The sequence below is a fragment of the Uloborus diversus genome, chromosome 1 (genome assembly GCF_026930045.1).
Source record: "Uloborus diversus isolate 005 chromosome 1, Udiv.v.3.1, whole genome shotgun sequence".
Classification (NCBI taxonomy): domain Eukaryota; kingdom Metazoa; phylum Arthropoda; class Arachnida; order Araneae; family Uloboridae; genus Uloborus; species Uloborus diversus.
This window is the reverse complement of record NC_072731.1, coordinates 160,127,709-160,145,615: the sequence shown is the minus strand read 5'-3', so window position 1 is coordinate 160,145,615 and position 17,907 is coordinate 160,127,709. Positions and strand designations below refer to the sequence as shown.

The window sequence follows — 17,907 nt, the reverse complement described above, 5'->3', positions numbered from 1 at the left end:
TGATATGAAATATAGGTAATAAATATTGGAAATAATGAGAGACACAATAATGATGTCCAATTGATATAATTACATTGTAAACAAAAGCAGGGGAGTTTTGAATAAGCAGATGCAATCAGCTTTCAAAATGTGTCAATTTTACATACAATCCTTAAAAGTTGGCAAGTATGAAAACATTGCTTTACTGCCGGCAGAATTGATTGATCAAATCATATCCGCAAAATTTCCCCAGATGGCACATATTTTCCCCGATTCTAGATCGCCAAATCGGAGATATTCTGCACCCGTGTATAACTGTATTACATTGACATATTTTCCCACTTTATATCTGCATAGTCCAGCTCATTGATTACAGAATATCATGAATTTCAATTTATTTAACATGAAAACTTCATATTGCTTTGAAAAATGATATATGATTAAAAACATATTCAGTTGACACTTAATTTTACAAACCTTTAATAAAGAAAACTTGTAATATTTTAAACAGCTTACCAGTCCCAAAATGTATTTTATTGATACAATGCTATTTGATTTTTTATGAACACTTTTTTTGTCTTAACATTAGAAAGACTGAAATTTTCTGTATACCTAGAAAGACTGAAGGGGCCAGTATGGCTCCTACCCATTTTTGGGGTGAATTCTTCCAAAAATTCTTTCTGAGTGAGTCCACATGCCCGATGCACCTTCTTTTAAGACAAAATAAAAACTTAGTATGTATTTATTTTTAGTTTCTCTGTTTTTACTCGCCAAAAAGGTAGAATTAGTTTCTCTTTCCAAGAGCAATGGCTACCGTTTGGATGGTAAGCAAACAGTACTGTTCTTTAGCATTAAGATATTTAATCCGCTGCATAAAAATGAAGTCACAGGTTAAATTATAGTGAATGGCATTTTTTTATGCTACAACAATTACAAAAAAGGAAACAATATCTTTTTTTTATTGTAAAATAGCTCATAGGGTCACTGTGGCCCCTCTTATCTTTTTAAGTATAAGATAAGAGGGGCCACAGTTTTTAAGTATAAGGATCAATATTAAAAGAACTATGAAGTGAATAAACAAATGATTAAACAAGCATTCCAATAGTGTCATATGATGAAAAGTCAGAAAGTACCATTAAGCTTCGTTAGATATTATTCGAGTTTTTGAACAATTAACTACGCAAAAGGCCACACAGGTCCCTTCGCCTTTCTAATTAACTGTAATAACAATTCATTCTAAAAACTCAATACATATTTAAAGCTTAGAGCAGTTTTTAAACAGAGCATTGAAGCTCTTAAAATATCTTCATGGGATGTTTTAAAAATTGAATGGCAAAAAATAAAAAATCAAACATACTTTCCAAAATAGATGAGTAATACAATAAACGAAATGCAGGACGGAGCAAAAAAGAAGTTAACGGTAAATAGCATATTTTACGGGATTCAAATTGATGGTAAAAATGGGAAAAGGAATGACTGCTAGTTAATTCTTCATGCAAAAGTTCCAAGATATGTGGCAGTTTCTCTAAATATGCACAATGCAACTAAAAAGGGAAAAAAAAATACATTAAATAACATTACATAAAGTGCTGAAAAACAAAATTTCAGAAGTATTCTTAATGCTCAAGCTCAAATGATACAAACATTTTATAAAATACAAGCATGCATGTTATGTATTAATTAAATTATAAGTTATAAGTACAAACAAATAATTGAATTTTGTATGGATCAAAAAAATAAATTAATTAATTAATAAATAAAAAATAAAACAAAGCATGCTACAATGCAAAATAACGGAATTCAAACATGCAAAATTATTAAAATTTCTCTTTAAATGACATTAAAAAACTTTATTTCTTAATCAGAGATGGAACAAAGCTTTGGCCATCTTGCCAATACGTCGCCCTATTTGACTCACGAGCAGTGATTCCTCTTCAGCAATTAATGTTGTGAATGTGCTTTCTAGAACTACTAGAACATACAATAGTCTTCTAAGCTATGCACAATTTTACCTTACACTAAAAAGTTGTAAGTTTAAAAGCTTGTGAGCATTAACCCGTGTTAAAACTATAAGTGATTCAACAATTAAGAATATATTTTATTCAGTTAGAAATTTTTGCAAAGAAATAAATAATTCATATTTAGTTAATTATGTGAACAACTGTAGTTGTTTAAAAACAGAGCTAATAAAATATTGCCTGTAACATTCTTAACATTTTTAGCTTTGAAACGTATGAAAACAATACTGTCATTATTTTTATTATTTACTAGAGAAGATGTGCAAGTGATGAGCACCCTTAAGGTGCCTTTCAAAACTACAGTTCATTGAACAGTTTCAAGTATTGGAAGTTATAAATGAGATCCCCTGTGATGCCATTAAAATTTATACAGATGGCAGTGAACTGGACGATCCTGCAGGTAGTGGGGTCTACATTGAAAAATCGGGCATAACGTTTCCATTAGCTTCAGTAACCCAGATTTCTCCTTTGTCTTTAAATGTGAACTTACCGCAATTAATCTGGGCATCGTAGTAATCATTAACAAAAGTGACTTTGGGAAACTCCGGATCCTATCGGACAGTTGCAGCTCCCTTCAACATCTATACAGTTGGACTCAAGTTGGAGACAAAACAAGCATCTCCATCCTTCATAACCTCCAACTTATATCAAAGCTTCATGATGTTCATTTTCATTGGATACCATCCCACGTAGACATATTTGGAAATGAGCAAGCGGATCGCTTAGCCAAGGAGGGCTGTAGTCTCTAGACACCCTCCTCCTCTGCCCTTACCTACTCAGGGCACCAGCTCAAAATTAATCATCATACATCAAAGGCGTGGAAGATCCCTCCCTCCCACTGCTGGTATTTGGCCAGGGTACTGGGCTCTTCTCTTCACCTCAACTGTGATAAAGCGTTTAAATCAGCAATTTCTCGATTAGCATGCGAACATACGAAGAGTCTCTCGTTCTTTGAGGGCAGAAAAACTTTTGCAGTCTGCTCCAAGTGCAGGATTCAGCAGGCCTCAGCCGAACACATCCTAGACTGCTTGGGTCTTACCAAAGAAGATTTATATGCTTGCCTTGTCCTTGATTTTTTAGGGGTCAATGATTTACAGGATCTTGTCTGACTCCGTCAGACATCAAAGAGACGCAACTACACCCGGGTTAAAAAATAATTATTTGTTTGTGTTGCGGGTGTAACCATGCTTTCAACAGTGAATATAATAAAAACTACTTCATTGAATGAGCTGATTTAATCGAAATTTAGTCTGCAAAAATTAAAAATTTAGAGTTGAATGGCAGAAAAAAATAACATACAGGAATCATTCCTTTATGTAACAAAAGAATATCACCGACTCCTTTAACACAGCTCTGCGCCCTGTTCACAGGTCTACCTTCCCTGAAATGTATAAAACATTAAATGAATTTAAAACATGATTTGGAAGTGCAGGGCAATATAATAAATTAAATAATACACAATAGATAAGTTTTAAAAAATAGATAGGTTAACAATTAAGTGGAATAATATCAATTAAAATACCTTCTGTGTGTTTTTTTTTTTTTTTTTTTTTCACAGCTAATCCATTTCAAATCTTTGAATATGTAAATTTCAGTTACAATATATCCTTGTTATTCAAAGTACGATAAAACAGCTTCATTTGATGCAGCCAAAAACATGCTTGGGTTATGAAAAATTTAGCAAAAATCAAGTTTTATCAATATAAAATGTATATTTAGATTAACACTTTTAAAATGGAACTAGTTTTAAGATTTTAGTCAGTTTATTTAACAAGTGTTAAAGCAAAGTCAACAGTTATTTTTGTTTCTTAAATTCCTAATTGTTTGCTGACGATAAATCTAAATATTTCTAAAAATCACATAGATTTCATATGAAGAAAATCAATTGAAAACATCTAACAGCAGTTGGTTGCTCGATTTGACACAGTTCAGTTGAAGATGTAAATGAAAGTTTCTCAGGTAAATAACTTTTGGTAATTCTGTTGTCTGTCCCTATAATTTTCTAAATGAAAAACTTTATAGAATACATCCAACATACAATAAAAAAACATTTTTGCAGCATACAAATTAATAACGTGCAAGATATCTTTTACAATTGCATTGACTATGTACGGATATCAGCTACAATTAACTAGTGAGCGTATGCATCAAAGAGGTAAAGCATCTATTCAAAGACAAATTACAACCAATTTCTATGACAAAGCATACCAATATAAGATAAGGTGACTGCAGAATTTTAGAGCCAAAACTCCTATTTCCTGGATTCAAAGGGAACAATTAGGGTTTTTTCTTCCCTGATTACAATATAATATTTGAGTCGTCCCCTCCTCTCCCCCCCCCCAAAAGGGGGGGGGGGTCTGTTTTGAAGGAAAATGAATTTGTAGTGTTGCTTTACGTTTTCAACTTTCTCATAACCTTTTGATGAAACTAAACATTGGTATCAACACAGAGATGTCCCACTCTTTGGCCGCAAAGATTTATAAGTATAGTAGATTTCCAAGGCTGTCTGCATTTTGCATCTAAGGATTACAACTACATTATGCTGTGAAACTACCATATAAGGACTTCAGATTACTACCTCTGTTTTGTAAAAAAAAAAAAATCTCATTGGAAAACAAAATAAAAAGGGGGGGGGGACATGTAAAAATGCTGTTCTTTCAACTTTTTTTTCTTACTAATAAAACCAACTAAATTTTCAAAAAATGATGTCTAACTAAGAAATAACTCCTTATTTATTTGTAAAGAAATGATTTAAATAGATTAAATACAGTCAACTGACGATAACTCGAACATTGATAACTCAAAATTTTTAATAACTCGAAAAAAAAGTATTTCCCTAACATCTTTAATGCTTTTTTTTAATGAAATTTTATCTCTTTAACTCAAAGTATTTTTTCATTCTTCTTGATAACTTAATTTTTTTTTCCCGATTCATTCAAAAAAATTTCAATCCCTCAAAACTTGATTTTCAAACTCCTATGACTTTACTTTATCTCCCCCATTTATGCATTTTTGAGAAGAAAAATGTGGGCTTTGGCTCTCGCTTTTGTTGTGATTTTCACAATTGTGTTCACCACAGGTATGTGGAAGGTGTTATGGTTTCAGCTGCTGTGGCAGTGGCTTCTGTCAGCAGTGGACAATGGTCGAGTTTCTTGAATAAACGTTCTTTCAACCTGAGTGACCAGTTCTCAGAACAAAATCCTTTCCCGTTCTAGTCTTAATCTTCCTATTTAGTGCTTCGAAGAAGCTAAAGTTTATTTTTCATTGAATTATGGCAACAAAACAAAAATGCACTACATTTTCTATTGCAAAGAAAAAAAGGTGATTGATGCGGTTGAAAAAGGGGGAAAGAAAAAGATTGATATTGCGAAGGAGTTTGGTATTCCGAACAGCACACTGTCATCTATTCTCAAAAACAAAAAAACAAAGAGAATATTCTTAAAAACTTTGATGATAATCAAGGGGATCGGAAGAAATGAAGATTGGGAAGAATCCAGAAGTTGAAAAATGCTTGAGAAAATGGATAACCCAGTGTCGGACCCAGAACAATCCACTTGGTGGAAATATATTGAGAGAAAAAGCAGAGGACTTCGGGAAGCAACTCGGCTTTACAGATTTCAAAGCAAACCTCTAAAGAAGCAGAAAGGGCTATGCATGTCATGCGGGCATTCATTGAATCAAGACCTGATGTGAAAACTAAGACATTTAATGCAATATTTCCCATCTGGAAAATATAATTGACGTGGAAAGAAAAAAGAATACCCATCAAACTCTCCTTGACAGTTATTTAGTATGACCATTATAAAGTATGGTAAGTTCTTGTTTTGTAATTGATTTTGCTAATGAGGTATATAGTACTGATATTGAATGCAACTTATCGAGAGTCATCAGTACTTTTAAAATTATGTCCATTTCAAAGTAAGTGTTTAGCTGATTTTTTTTCAAAATGGCGAATTTTGTGCAACATTTTGATAGGCTGTTACTGGAGAAAACTTTTTTGTAAAACCCTTTTAGGACATATAAAAGTCAATTAATTTCAACGACTGTAATTTAAAAAAAAAAAAGAAAAAAAAAAACTGCTATGGACATGTGACTTTTCAGAGCTACCTGCCTGATAATAAAATAGTGCGACTAAAAAGCAAGACATTTTATCATCAAAGATAAATCTGTTAAAATTTTTTAAACATGAAATCAAAAGAAAATTTTAAACTTAAGATAGTTGAATTCTTTAACAAATTCATAAAACTAAAAAAAATAAAAATAAATAAAAAAACACTTTACATAATTGTTTTAATTGTGCATAATATATGATTCAAATTGGACTTATAACACAGAAAAACATATCTTATTAAAAATATTAAACTAACCAAAATGCTAGCCTTTGCTCTAAATCTCTCAGCAGTGAACAATGAATTTCAAATAAAGGGTCAATGACTCCAAGAACTTTATCCATCGCTTCAGAATATACAGATTTTTGATCATAAAACTCATCTCGAAACGTCTGAAATAAGATTTTAGCAAATTATTAATAAGTAAAAAACACATGTTTCTAACAAAACATATACATTCTGTTATACCTCCCTTAATTTGAAAACAGATGAAAGAATACCCCACTTATAACTGCAAAACCTTCTGGAATCAAAATTCTCTTCATGGATCATGTTCAAATTTCATATTTAATGGAATTATTTCATCACAGAATGCAATAACAATAGGTTTTGAAACAAACTTTCATCTTAAAAGAAATCAAATGAAACAAAGAGGTAAAATTCTAAAATAAATCCAGTTTTTGGTGCATTAACTCAACCAATGAAATCTGAAGAAGCTTGCAAAAATGGGCCAATTTCTAACCCCTCATGAGTATTGAGAGTAACATTTCCCCAGTTACGATGGGAACCATAATAATCGGGGAAGGGTGGGGGGGAGGGGCAAGTGGGGGCTCAAGCCCAATTAGAAATTAGAACTTCCTTGCTTTTAGTACTTTTTTCTTGGCAAAAATGTCAAATTTTAACCACTCTAATCTGCACTGAAATCAGTTTTCTTGGGGAAAATATCCTGCTAAACCATGGGGAAAATATCTGAGTCCTTACCTTAATATTTTGCATATGGGCGCCCATGATGGGGACCTACAATTTACTGTATTATTCAAGCAAATAGACAATGCTCTGTTTGATATTGGGTTGTTCAGTACTGTAATTTTAGTCCTGAAAAGTAGTAAAATATGACATTGAGACGAAAAGATGTAAGTATGTGTGACAAATTAAAGATTCTTAAAGTGTGTTGAGCAAAATCAGCAGCTTCCAAAAGTATAATAATTATGAAACAATTTAGAAGACTCTTGAAAGAAGCTATTAGAACACTATACCATTTGGAACTAATCTCTAAAAGCACTATTACATAGACACAATCAAACACACCACTAAGTAAAAGCAGCATCTCACAAAATTTGCAACTTTCTATGCAGAGCAAATGTCTCTAAATATTGCTAAATAGCTATCACAGGATAGCATCAACGTGTTGGAAGCTCTCCTTATCTATTGTTTTCAGTACAGCAAAAGATACTGATTGGAATGGCAGAGAAGATGGATTATAATAACCCAACAATTACTAGTCTTGGTGGTAGTTTCGGTGACTCATTTAGCAACAAAAAGGAAACTCCAAATCCAGTGACAGCTAAGCAGTATTTTCCAATAAAGTCCTGTGTTAAATCGTTGGTGGTTTTTTATTTTGGCAGATTCTACACCGATAGTAAGTTTTCTTCCTCATCAAGTTTGCTGGAGTAAAATCAGTCTTAGAGTTCAGGGTTTATAATTTATTCATATTTTTCTGTAGGGGATAATTTTATGTTTTTTTTTTTTGAAGTGTTAAAAAAATATCCCAAAAATAGTCAATTCAAAAGGCATTTGATACATAATGTATGTAAAAACTTTTTTTCAATAATGCGCATTCAATGCAAAGCAACTTCTTAGATGAGGGCTTATGTATACCTCAAATTTTTCTTTAGGTGCAGGTTTTTTTTAACAATCCAAAAAATACCTTTGGTTAGCTGGAAAAAAAAACACACACACACCTTTTTTTTTTGCGTATACTTAATGTAAAAATACCTTTTCCATTAATTTTTTTTTTTAAAGTTATTTGGGCACTAATGTTCACCTTTTAAAACTAAACAAAAATTAATATTAAACAAAAAATTTCAAATTGAAAATCTGAACTTGGGAATGAAGTTTTCTAGCCAAGATCTTTGGACCTGAAAAGTTTTTCAATCGTAACCCTTCACATAAAAGTTGCTAAGAGGGGAGAGGGGTTTAGATAAATACATATTCCTCCATTTTGAGATCCAACTCGATACCCAAATGTTTTTGTCCCTAAATATGTATTTATTCACTTTTTTTGACGTTTTTTTTAAACGAAATATTTTTACGATATGTTTAAACCTTCTTTCAGGAATTTCTTCTTGTACTTTTACAGAAAAGTAGTCAATAAAAATGATTCTTCTGTTTCTGTATTCTTCAGCTTCGTCCTAGTATGCTTTCTTGAAAATTCTTGACTGTTAACAAGGGAAAAGAGTTTTGAAAAATGGTTTAAATCACACATCTGGTTTCAAAGTAATCACAATGTGTAGAACATTATAGAAAGGAAAAAAGCAAAAAGGCATTGCTTGTATATAAACTTTAAAAAAGGAAATACAGTAAATGAACAGGAATAAATGACACTAACAGAATTGAAGAAATTTGAGACCAATTACAAATATTGCTTTTTTATATATATAAAAAAAAAAAAACTGCCCCTCCCCCCCCCCCCGGAACTCAGGCTAAAACCCGCCTATAATGGCTCCCCTGTGAATTTCAAATATACACTGAAACAAATGGATAATCTCAAAAGATTTCTTTGTTTCTTGATTGATCAAGAAGTCACTATACATGATTTTTCCACAACCAAAAAGTCCAAACTCAGTTATCAATAAAAAGTGCACAATTTGCAAGATTAATTCAGAAAATTAGAAACACCTTTTTATAATTATTACACACAGTTTCATTCAAGAACTAAGAAATGTTTGGATCATACATCTGATTCAAATCACTTTTTAGAAAGGGAGGGCGGGTGTGTGGGGGGGGGGGGGACTGTCAGGATAGATGTGTTGTTTTTGTTTATCTTCGCTAACTTACATAAAATATTTTTACTTGAAATGCAATTTGTATGTGTAACATTATTTAAAATTTTTAAACTTATTTGAAATGTGTTTATAAAGTCACCACCTTGAAGCCTATAGAAAACATTTCGAAAAAGAATTTTACGGTGTGATAAAAATAATGAATCTTTCTTATTTCATACATCTTTATGGCCATTTTGGTATTGATAACTATCTTTATTATATCTGACATAAATGTATGGCAACCTTATATTTTAAGGAATGAGTAAATTTCCCCTCCGATTAGATAAGTGATACAGCAGAAATTGAAAGCATTTGGTGAGAAAGATAAGCAAGTTAGAGTCACAAAATAATCCCAGGAGAGTCATAGATAATCCTTTACAACTAGGCAGAAGAACTTTCAAATAATGTTATACTTTGATTACATTTCAACTGTACAATATTTTCTGAAACATCACAGAAAAGTTGAAGCACACAGATAAATCCTAAGGCATATTTGCAGGACATAAAGCAAGAGCATACTCACAACATTGACAATTTGTAAATCTTTACGATACGTTCTTTCAGTCATTAATAGTTCCTTTGCTAAACAGTAAGCTCTGTCAGTTGGTGTTTTCTATAAGAAAATAAGTTGCATTGAATGGATAAATTAAGACTAAATCTTATTATACACAAATAAAATGAAAAGGACATTTAATTTTGAATTTAAAGATGGAGCCTTGACTAATATTTTAAATTTTTAATTAAACAGAATTGTCAGAAAAGAAACATTCTAAAATTGGTACAATTTGATGTTTAACAACATGACATAAATGTTAGGAATGTACGCATACCTAAGTCATATAAAGATTATTTATACAGTGAAACTTCTCTAAAGTAATCACCTCGTATTACAGCGTAAATCAGTCATTAAAGGCAGAGGCTGCTTACAGGAGGTTGCAAAGAAATAGTCAATATTACAGTTAAATAATAGCAGGAGAATCATTAAAAAAGGGAGAATTTAATAAATCCTGATTAAACTTTTATAAAACTAATTTTGTTTCAAAAAAAAGCAGATGCACATAGGCTTTAAATTAACAAGCTCTTCTTTGGGTAAGGATAATATCTTCTTAAGCTAGGTAAGGAAGAAGTATTCTGAGAAATTATGTGTGGAACTTCTTTTTTTGAACTATACTGTCATTTTATTTCTAACTCATCATAAGGATAATGAAGGAGCGATAATAGACTTTTCCCGAGATAATGCCAGTTGATAAACAGTGCTGTATACAAAACCTTGGGGAATTTCTATAAAAATGGACATTTACTTTAGGATAAGAGTAGTGGTTACATGCATATATCCTTAAGTGGCAATGCACATTTTTATACACTATCACTACCTAACATGACTGAGTCGGCTTAACAGCACAAGAAATAATGCACCATTTTTGCAAGTATAGCAACTAAATGATAAAGTGACAAAAGTTATTTTATCTGGAAGAAACTGCAGTCGTTTCCCGAGGGAGGTAGTTTCAGATGGTCATTTAATGGTTAGTCCTAACTTAATAGAGGGAAGTTCTGTTTCATCAAATTGTGATCATTTTGACAGATGGCCAGAGGGAGAAGATTCACTGTTTTTTAGAAATTATTGATTTAATAAATTTTCCTTAAACAAACCAAAATAAAAAAAAAGGCATTATCAAAAAACTAAACAAATTTTGTTGTTTTCAAAATATATTGAACTAATGGCACCTGCATAGCTTTTCCCGTAGTAGAAAATCAAAAGGTCTTTTTGTTCGCCTGTATATTTACAAATAATGTATGATGAATTTCTCACCAATTGTCTTGCCCATGCTACGATTCCACGTTATGATAACTTGGTAATTTACTCGTACATCTTATGATAATTTTGCTCAGGAAAATGTTCTTAAAATTGGAATAGAAAAAGAACAAAATTGAATGCTTGAAAAATTGCTTTGAGGTGCACACCCCCATGCTAGAAACTAATTCTATGCCAAATTTCATGAAAATCGGCCGAACGGTCTAGGCGCTATGCGTGTCACAGAGATCCTGACAGAAAGAGATTTGGACAGAGAGAGATCCTTACACAGAGATTTTCAGCTTTATTATTAGTAAAGAAGATAAGCAAAAAAAAAGAAAAGAAAAAAAGAAAAAGAAAAAGCTAATATCTAAAAAATGTCATTGGCTAAAATTGAAAAAATACACAATTTAAGTATTGATTTTTTTCAGAAACAGAAAAATGTTGGGAGAACAAACAGATAAATAAATAAATAAAAAGACAATAAACATTTCAAACTCATGAAATACTTACAACGATAAAAATTTCTGAGCATAGCAAGCACAGGTGTCCCTCGTATAACATGGTTAATTTGAACCATGTAGTATAGAAACTGTCTTATAGGACACTTTTTTTATAAATATTTTTAACAATGTAAAACAAAATATAATTCAATCTTTTAAAGCTTGTTTTATATCAAAGCCATGTAGTATTAAATTCAAGTTTTGTATTGTGTAATATAGAACATGTGTTATAATAGTTGCAAGTTTCGTACCGTGTAATATGTAAACCGCATTGTACAAATACCGTAGACGAGGGACAACTGTAAACCTTTTAGATTTTGAGCATTGTCATTTTAAAATACTTACTTTATGAGAAAGTCGAACAGAAAAAGTAGGACTACTGACATAAAATGTAGAACTTCCAAAGCTTTGCTGTGATTCACTAACTAAACTTTCAGCCAAGGAATGCTGATCAAAGTTGTCACCTGACACTAAATTTTGTTCAGAGCTTTTATGAACATCAAGGTACTTAGAATCACCAGACAATCTTTTAAGAGCATCTATATTCCGAACATCATCTTTTCCATTAGGAATGTAATCAATACTATCTTCCATTTTAATTGGTGAGTTTGAGGAAGTACCATTCATTACATCAGCACTAACTATAATGTCACCTTTTCTCTTCATTGGCTTTGAATATAAATCAGATATTTTTTGGGATTCAACATCAGATGCTATATATGAATTAGGCTTATTATCTAGAATGTTATTATTGTCTTCTAGCTTCACATTTGCATAAATTCCTTCTGAACTGTACAAACCAGATGTTTCCTGAGAGCTTTCTGTAAAAATAATTGGGGAAAAAAACAATTAAATTAAATCACACAAAAATGTATCTTAAGTCTCTTATAAGTTATCTTAACATACTACATTAGCATTATACAATATAACCAACACAGATAATTAGATTAAAAAAAAAAAGTAATTCATATATTTCCATGTTAACCCAAAATTTCAAAATAAACTCAAAATTCATCAGGCTTCAGTCAAGAAATCATTTATAAGTTAACTTTGCAACTTTATTTAGTGTAAAAAAGATTTAAAAACATTTAGACACATTGGGACTTACTAAAAATATGGTACTTTTAAAACTATTTCAAACCATTTTTTTACTTCCTTTTACAAAAAAGGAAGTATTGTATTCGCGAAAAAATTTTCACTCAAAAATCGCCCTTAATTTCCATTTTGCTCACCCCCAAATGAATGTTGAGTTTTTTTTCGATTCGACCACATGCGGAAAAGTGCCTAAGAATGTATAGACACGCGAAATATCCATTTTGACCATCACCGAGGTAATTACAACGACTTTTCTCGTGACATCTGTATGTATGTGCGTATGTGCGTATGTATCTCGCATAACTCAAAAATGGTATGTCCTAGAAAGTTGAAATTTGGTACATAGACTCGTAGTGGGGTCTAGTTGTGCACCTCCCCTTTTGGTTGCTTTCGGATGTTCCTAAGGGGGTCTTTTGCACCTTTTTGGGGGGAAATCATTGTTAATATCAATGCAAACTTAAGTGGTGTTACAATTTGGCGGACACTTGGCGATATATCGCCAGTCTTTTGGTCGCCAAGTTTTGTCGCCAACTTGGCGGAAAATTTGGCGATTTTTTTTTATCTGGTTTTAATTTGGCCATCGTTTTTAATATTTAGAGATTAAACTATTGAATCACATTAAAATTGCCAATAATGGGAAAATGACATTAAAATGGAGTAAAAGGAAGTCATGTGAGGCACACATCAGCTCGTTTTTGCAGATTTTAATTGAGAATAAAAAGAATATTTACTGAGAAATAAATCATTGAAAACAATTATTTATTAGTAGTTTTCAATACATCTTTAACAAAAACAAAGTAAGTACAGTCAAACCTAGTTATAAGGTCCTCTCTGCAGATTGCAAAAAAGAGAGATCACAAGAAATTGGTAATATGTTTGTGTAATGAAAGAATCTAGATACATTATATTTTAGTAGTGTTAAAACTAACCAAAAGTACAAAATCATTTAACAGAAAGAAATTTCAATTTTGACTTATTGCTACATTTTAATTACACAAAATAAAAAATGATAATTACACAAGAGATAGTTTTTTTTTACTTTTTTGAGTTTTTCTTCTTACACAAGTAGCACGGTCTTTATCTTGGTATTGACATCAATATCATTATCGCTTTTCTTTCTTAGCAATCATTAAATATCCATCTAATGCCTCTGAGATCACAATAAATCATTACAGGAAATGCCTTGCTATGATTAAGGAACTTCAAAATGTAATTGCTTCTTACAAGAAAAGTTTGTATATGTTAAATTTAAAAATCAAAAATTTATTTACTTGAAAAAATCAAATCACCTTCGATTTCTCACACGCATGGAAACTACAGAATTAATATATAGAATTCTGCATTAAGTCAGCCATGACTTTCGAAAAGTAAAAAATATGTGGCGGGACCTTACAATTACATTTAAATGAAGTAAGAAAAATGCAAAAATATAAAAACAAAACATTAATTGTTAAATTTGTCTGCAGCTTTTTAAAACTACTAAAGAGAGATTTTATCGGAGATATTGAAAAAAAAATGCCAGTTACGGCTAACTTACCAGAAATCCAAATGTTTTTGCATATTAAATAGAATTAAAAATGTAAAGTTTAAAAAGAAGGATCAGTAAATGTTTCACAATAAGTTGAAAATAAGAAAATGATTTTAAAATTTGCCTGAATAGCAAAAAGATATTCATCACAGAATAATTAATATCAAAGCAACTTAATGTCACTTCATTTCTGGAAAACTCTAAAAACTACAAAAATCAATAACGTACAGCTAGCATTAACAAATTGAAAATTCAGGAACTCTGTAGTATCAGCCACAATGATCTCACTAAAACTCATAATGCAGAGACCCAGGTTTCCACTTCTTAATTTTGTTAAAAATTCTTAAGACTTTTACACAAATAAAATCAAAAATGATAAGGGAAAATAACGGAAATAAATGAACAGTGTGTTGGAATACTTGTACGCTCATTTCAGAGTCTGGCACATCCCGAGCAACTAAAAAATGCCAAATAAAGAATCTCCTCGTACTCCACCATTACTTTCTTCACAAGTAGACAGCTAATAGTCAACATGATAAAAAGTAGCAGACAAATAAAAGTGTGGGTTTTCCCTTGTTGATAAAGGAGCATGCACGCTTGTTGCATACTAGGTCTGTAAACATAACCCTTTTTTCAATGCATTTTGAGTATCTAGATGCAAACAGCAATCAATCTGTCCCATGTATGCATGGCCTGATCGGTAAGGTGTTGAACTAGTAACCGAAGGGACCCGGGTTCGATGTGAGCCGGTCCAAGATCCTCCATGTTTGTTAATGGTGACTGGGGCACATTAAATTATGGTAAAAAGGTCCTCCAAGTGAATCAATACCTCTGGAGGTGCTGGACAAGAGATTGCTCGGCTTCTGGTCTGGATCAAAAGAACAGAGCTGTTTTCAGGGCCCCATCCAACCGATTGAAATCAAATAGTGGCTAGTACGGGGGGGGGGGGGGGGGCAGGAGTGTGATACATGATATGTAGGAGGACGATGATGACCTGATCAATAAAGCTTTGAACTCATAACTGTGGGAATGGGGAAACCTGGAGTGTAGAATAGTTTTCTATGTATGCAGTATATCTTGCAATTTGTACCTCACTAGATTATCTACCCCTTTTCAAAATCAAAACATCAACAGTAATAGAAAAGTTTGAAAAAAACACTAAACCAGCATAAATATGATAAAATATACTTAAAAAAAACAAACAAATGAATTATCAAAGGAAATGACTGATTTACATCATATTTTTTATATATATATAATGCAAAATAATTAGAGAGAGAGAGAGAGATACACAAGTTATATAAAAAAAAATTCTGATGAAAGATGTTTAGATGAGGGTTACACAAAATTAATAAAAACAAAATAAATTGAACGCTATCTAGGTTTCAACAAAGTAAATATTTTAATTATCATTCTATTTTGCTTAATTTATACCCATTAATTGACTGTATCATTAGTAAACACTCTCTATTAATTACATTACGTTACAGTAAGGTTCAAAGCAGAAGTTCTGCTCATAGATTGCTTAAGATAATGAAGTAAAGCAAGGAAAATGCATTAGTAAAAAGTGAAAAGTTAGGCAGGAGGGGAAAAAGGGGTTGCTAAATGTATCACCCAATATGAAAGATGTTTTCAGTTTTTATTTCATGCAAATATAGTGTTAAATAGCACACAAAGAAGAGAAACACTTCAGAAAACAGATTTGTTTAATAATATATTTCAACAATGTAACTTATGCATAGAGAATATCACTAATATATAAACTCCTAATTACAACAACACAGCTTTGTAAACTCTATGTTTAACAATTCACTTGTTAGTATTGTATGATGGCAGTACTGACAATTTATTAGAGCACAACATGTTCATAAAATGTTTCAGGGAGTAACATAAACCATTTTCTTGAAGTAAGGCCTTTTATCTTATTATTGAAATAAACAGTACTTAGATATATGTCACACAAAATTATCAGAGCAATGATGAGTATTATTTATGAACATATAATTAATCTATCTATGTACAGAGTGAGCAAAAATGATTTAATTAGGCATTGATTGCAATACATGCCTTATTGTATTGTTTCCATTTTGTTCTATAGCAGGGACCAAGGCAACAAGGTACATTGAAAAAAAGTCACATTACATCGTTTTTATTTTATTCTAGTGGACACAAAATTCATGATTCTTTAAACATCTCTTTAATTCAATGTTTGTTTCATAACTTTAAAGACTATTATTGTCTTTGTTCGTAACAATGTTTTAAAAATATTGTATTACCGGGGGATGGGGAGAGAACTCCTGAAAAAGTTTGCATGTCTTCAACCAAAATAATACAAGAAGCAAGCTGGGACAGAAAAAGGAAATCTTAGAAACTAACCACTTTATAATGTTCCCAGGGGTGTTGTAGTGGGGCCTGACATCTCAGAACTTTTCTACTAGGCGGAATGCCATTCCAGAATATTATTTCAAGTAATATTTACTTTTATTTTACTTTAAAATTTTAATTGCTTTCTAAAACAGACTAATTTGACTTTAAATTCAAATTTTGTTTAAAACAGGCATTTATAAAAATTGTTTCAGGTTGTACAATAAAGAAAGTTACTTGAAAATGTGTAAGAAAAAATAATTGCATACAAAAGAAGGGGTGTTGCATTTGGCTATTTAGCAACAGTTGACATTTTCAAAAATGTCAATGTCATTTAAAGAAACTAATAAATAATGCATCATTTTTAACTATTGTACTGGAAGTATTGCTAATGCACAGTCATTTTAAGTAATTATATTGGGTAGTATTCAATCTTTTTCTGAATAATCCCACTATTGATTGCTAAACAAAGAACGCAGACAATGACAGCTTAATTTACACTCTGCTCCATTTTTATGCTTTGGTAAGAAAAACTAGAACTGCAACACCGAATGTTCTTGCTCTTAAAGACCATTGTATTTTTCAAATAGTTTTGACTAAGTGAATAAAATAAACTTAAAAAAAAAAAGAATATTAGACACAAGCATGCCTAAAATACTTAGAAAAATCTTAACTAAAAAAAAATCATCCTAGAAAAAATTATCTAGTTAGGAAAAAATGCTGAATCTTCTTAAAAATAATATACTGGAATTTTTGGTCACAGGTTTGTAATTTTGATTCTCAACAGGAAGACATTTTCTATGTAAAACAAATTTATTCAGGTATAATGTAAAAAAAAATCAGATAGATGTATTCAGCATTTTACAAGACAGAAAATGATAAAATAGTTACTTCTTTTATATAATTCACATAAGGAAAGTTAAGAAAATTCTTGAGAATAAGAATTAAACACCAATTTAGACTGATTATTGTAATTACTAATAATTACCATATCAAAATAAATAAACAAATAAAAGAAAAGAAAATATTTTAAACCAGTTATTTTTCTTTTAATTTTGAATGAATTTAAAGTGTATTATAACATTATCACTACTAAACTAGAACATCAGAAAATAGTACAAAAACTTAATGATATGGCTTAACAGCATTAAACAAATTCCTTTAGGAATAAGCAGCAAAATGTTTGGTCATCACTTTTAAGTGCTCTAAGTGAAAACTAAAACTAAAAACTTGAATTAGTTCAAGAGAGGATTACTAAAAATAAAATAAATAAAATAAAATCAACTAAACATTACTGTGGCGAGACCAGTGGTTGGAAGTAGCGCGCTACAAGTAGCGACGCTACTGTAGTAGCTACATTTTTGAGTAGTTTGTAGTGCAGCGCACTACTTTTTAAAAAAAGTAGTGTAGTGAGTAGTTAACTACAAAAAAATAGTAGTTTGTAGCGATTTCTGGAAACTACTTTCAAATAAACT

The 17,907-nt window shown here is 31.1% G+C and overlaps 1 protein-coding gene across 1 annotated transcript in view; it reads right to left on the bottom strand.

Annotated features, from left to right (window-relative positions):
* LOC129233253 (FERM, ARHGEF and pleckstrin domain-containing protein 1-like) overlaps positions 1-17,907 on the bottom strand; it is a 141,309-nt gene that overhangs the window by 73,571 nt on the left and 49,831 nt on the right. Inside the window, exons 12-16 of the mRNA XM_054867307.1 lie at positions 11,791-12,266; positions 9,674-9,763; positions 6,365-6,498; positions 3,297-3,378; positions 1,337-1,523 (exon numbers count right to left, since the gene is read on the bottom strand). Coding sequence (XP_054723282.1) covers positions 1,337-1,523; positions 3,297-3,378; positions 6,365-6,498; positions 9,674-9,763; positions 11,791-12,266 — 969 coding nt within the window. The remainder of the gene's footprint in view (positions 1-1,336; positions 1,524-3,296; positions 3,379-6,364; positions 6,499-9,673; positions 9,764-11,790; positions 12,267-17,907) is intronic.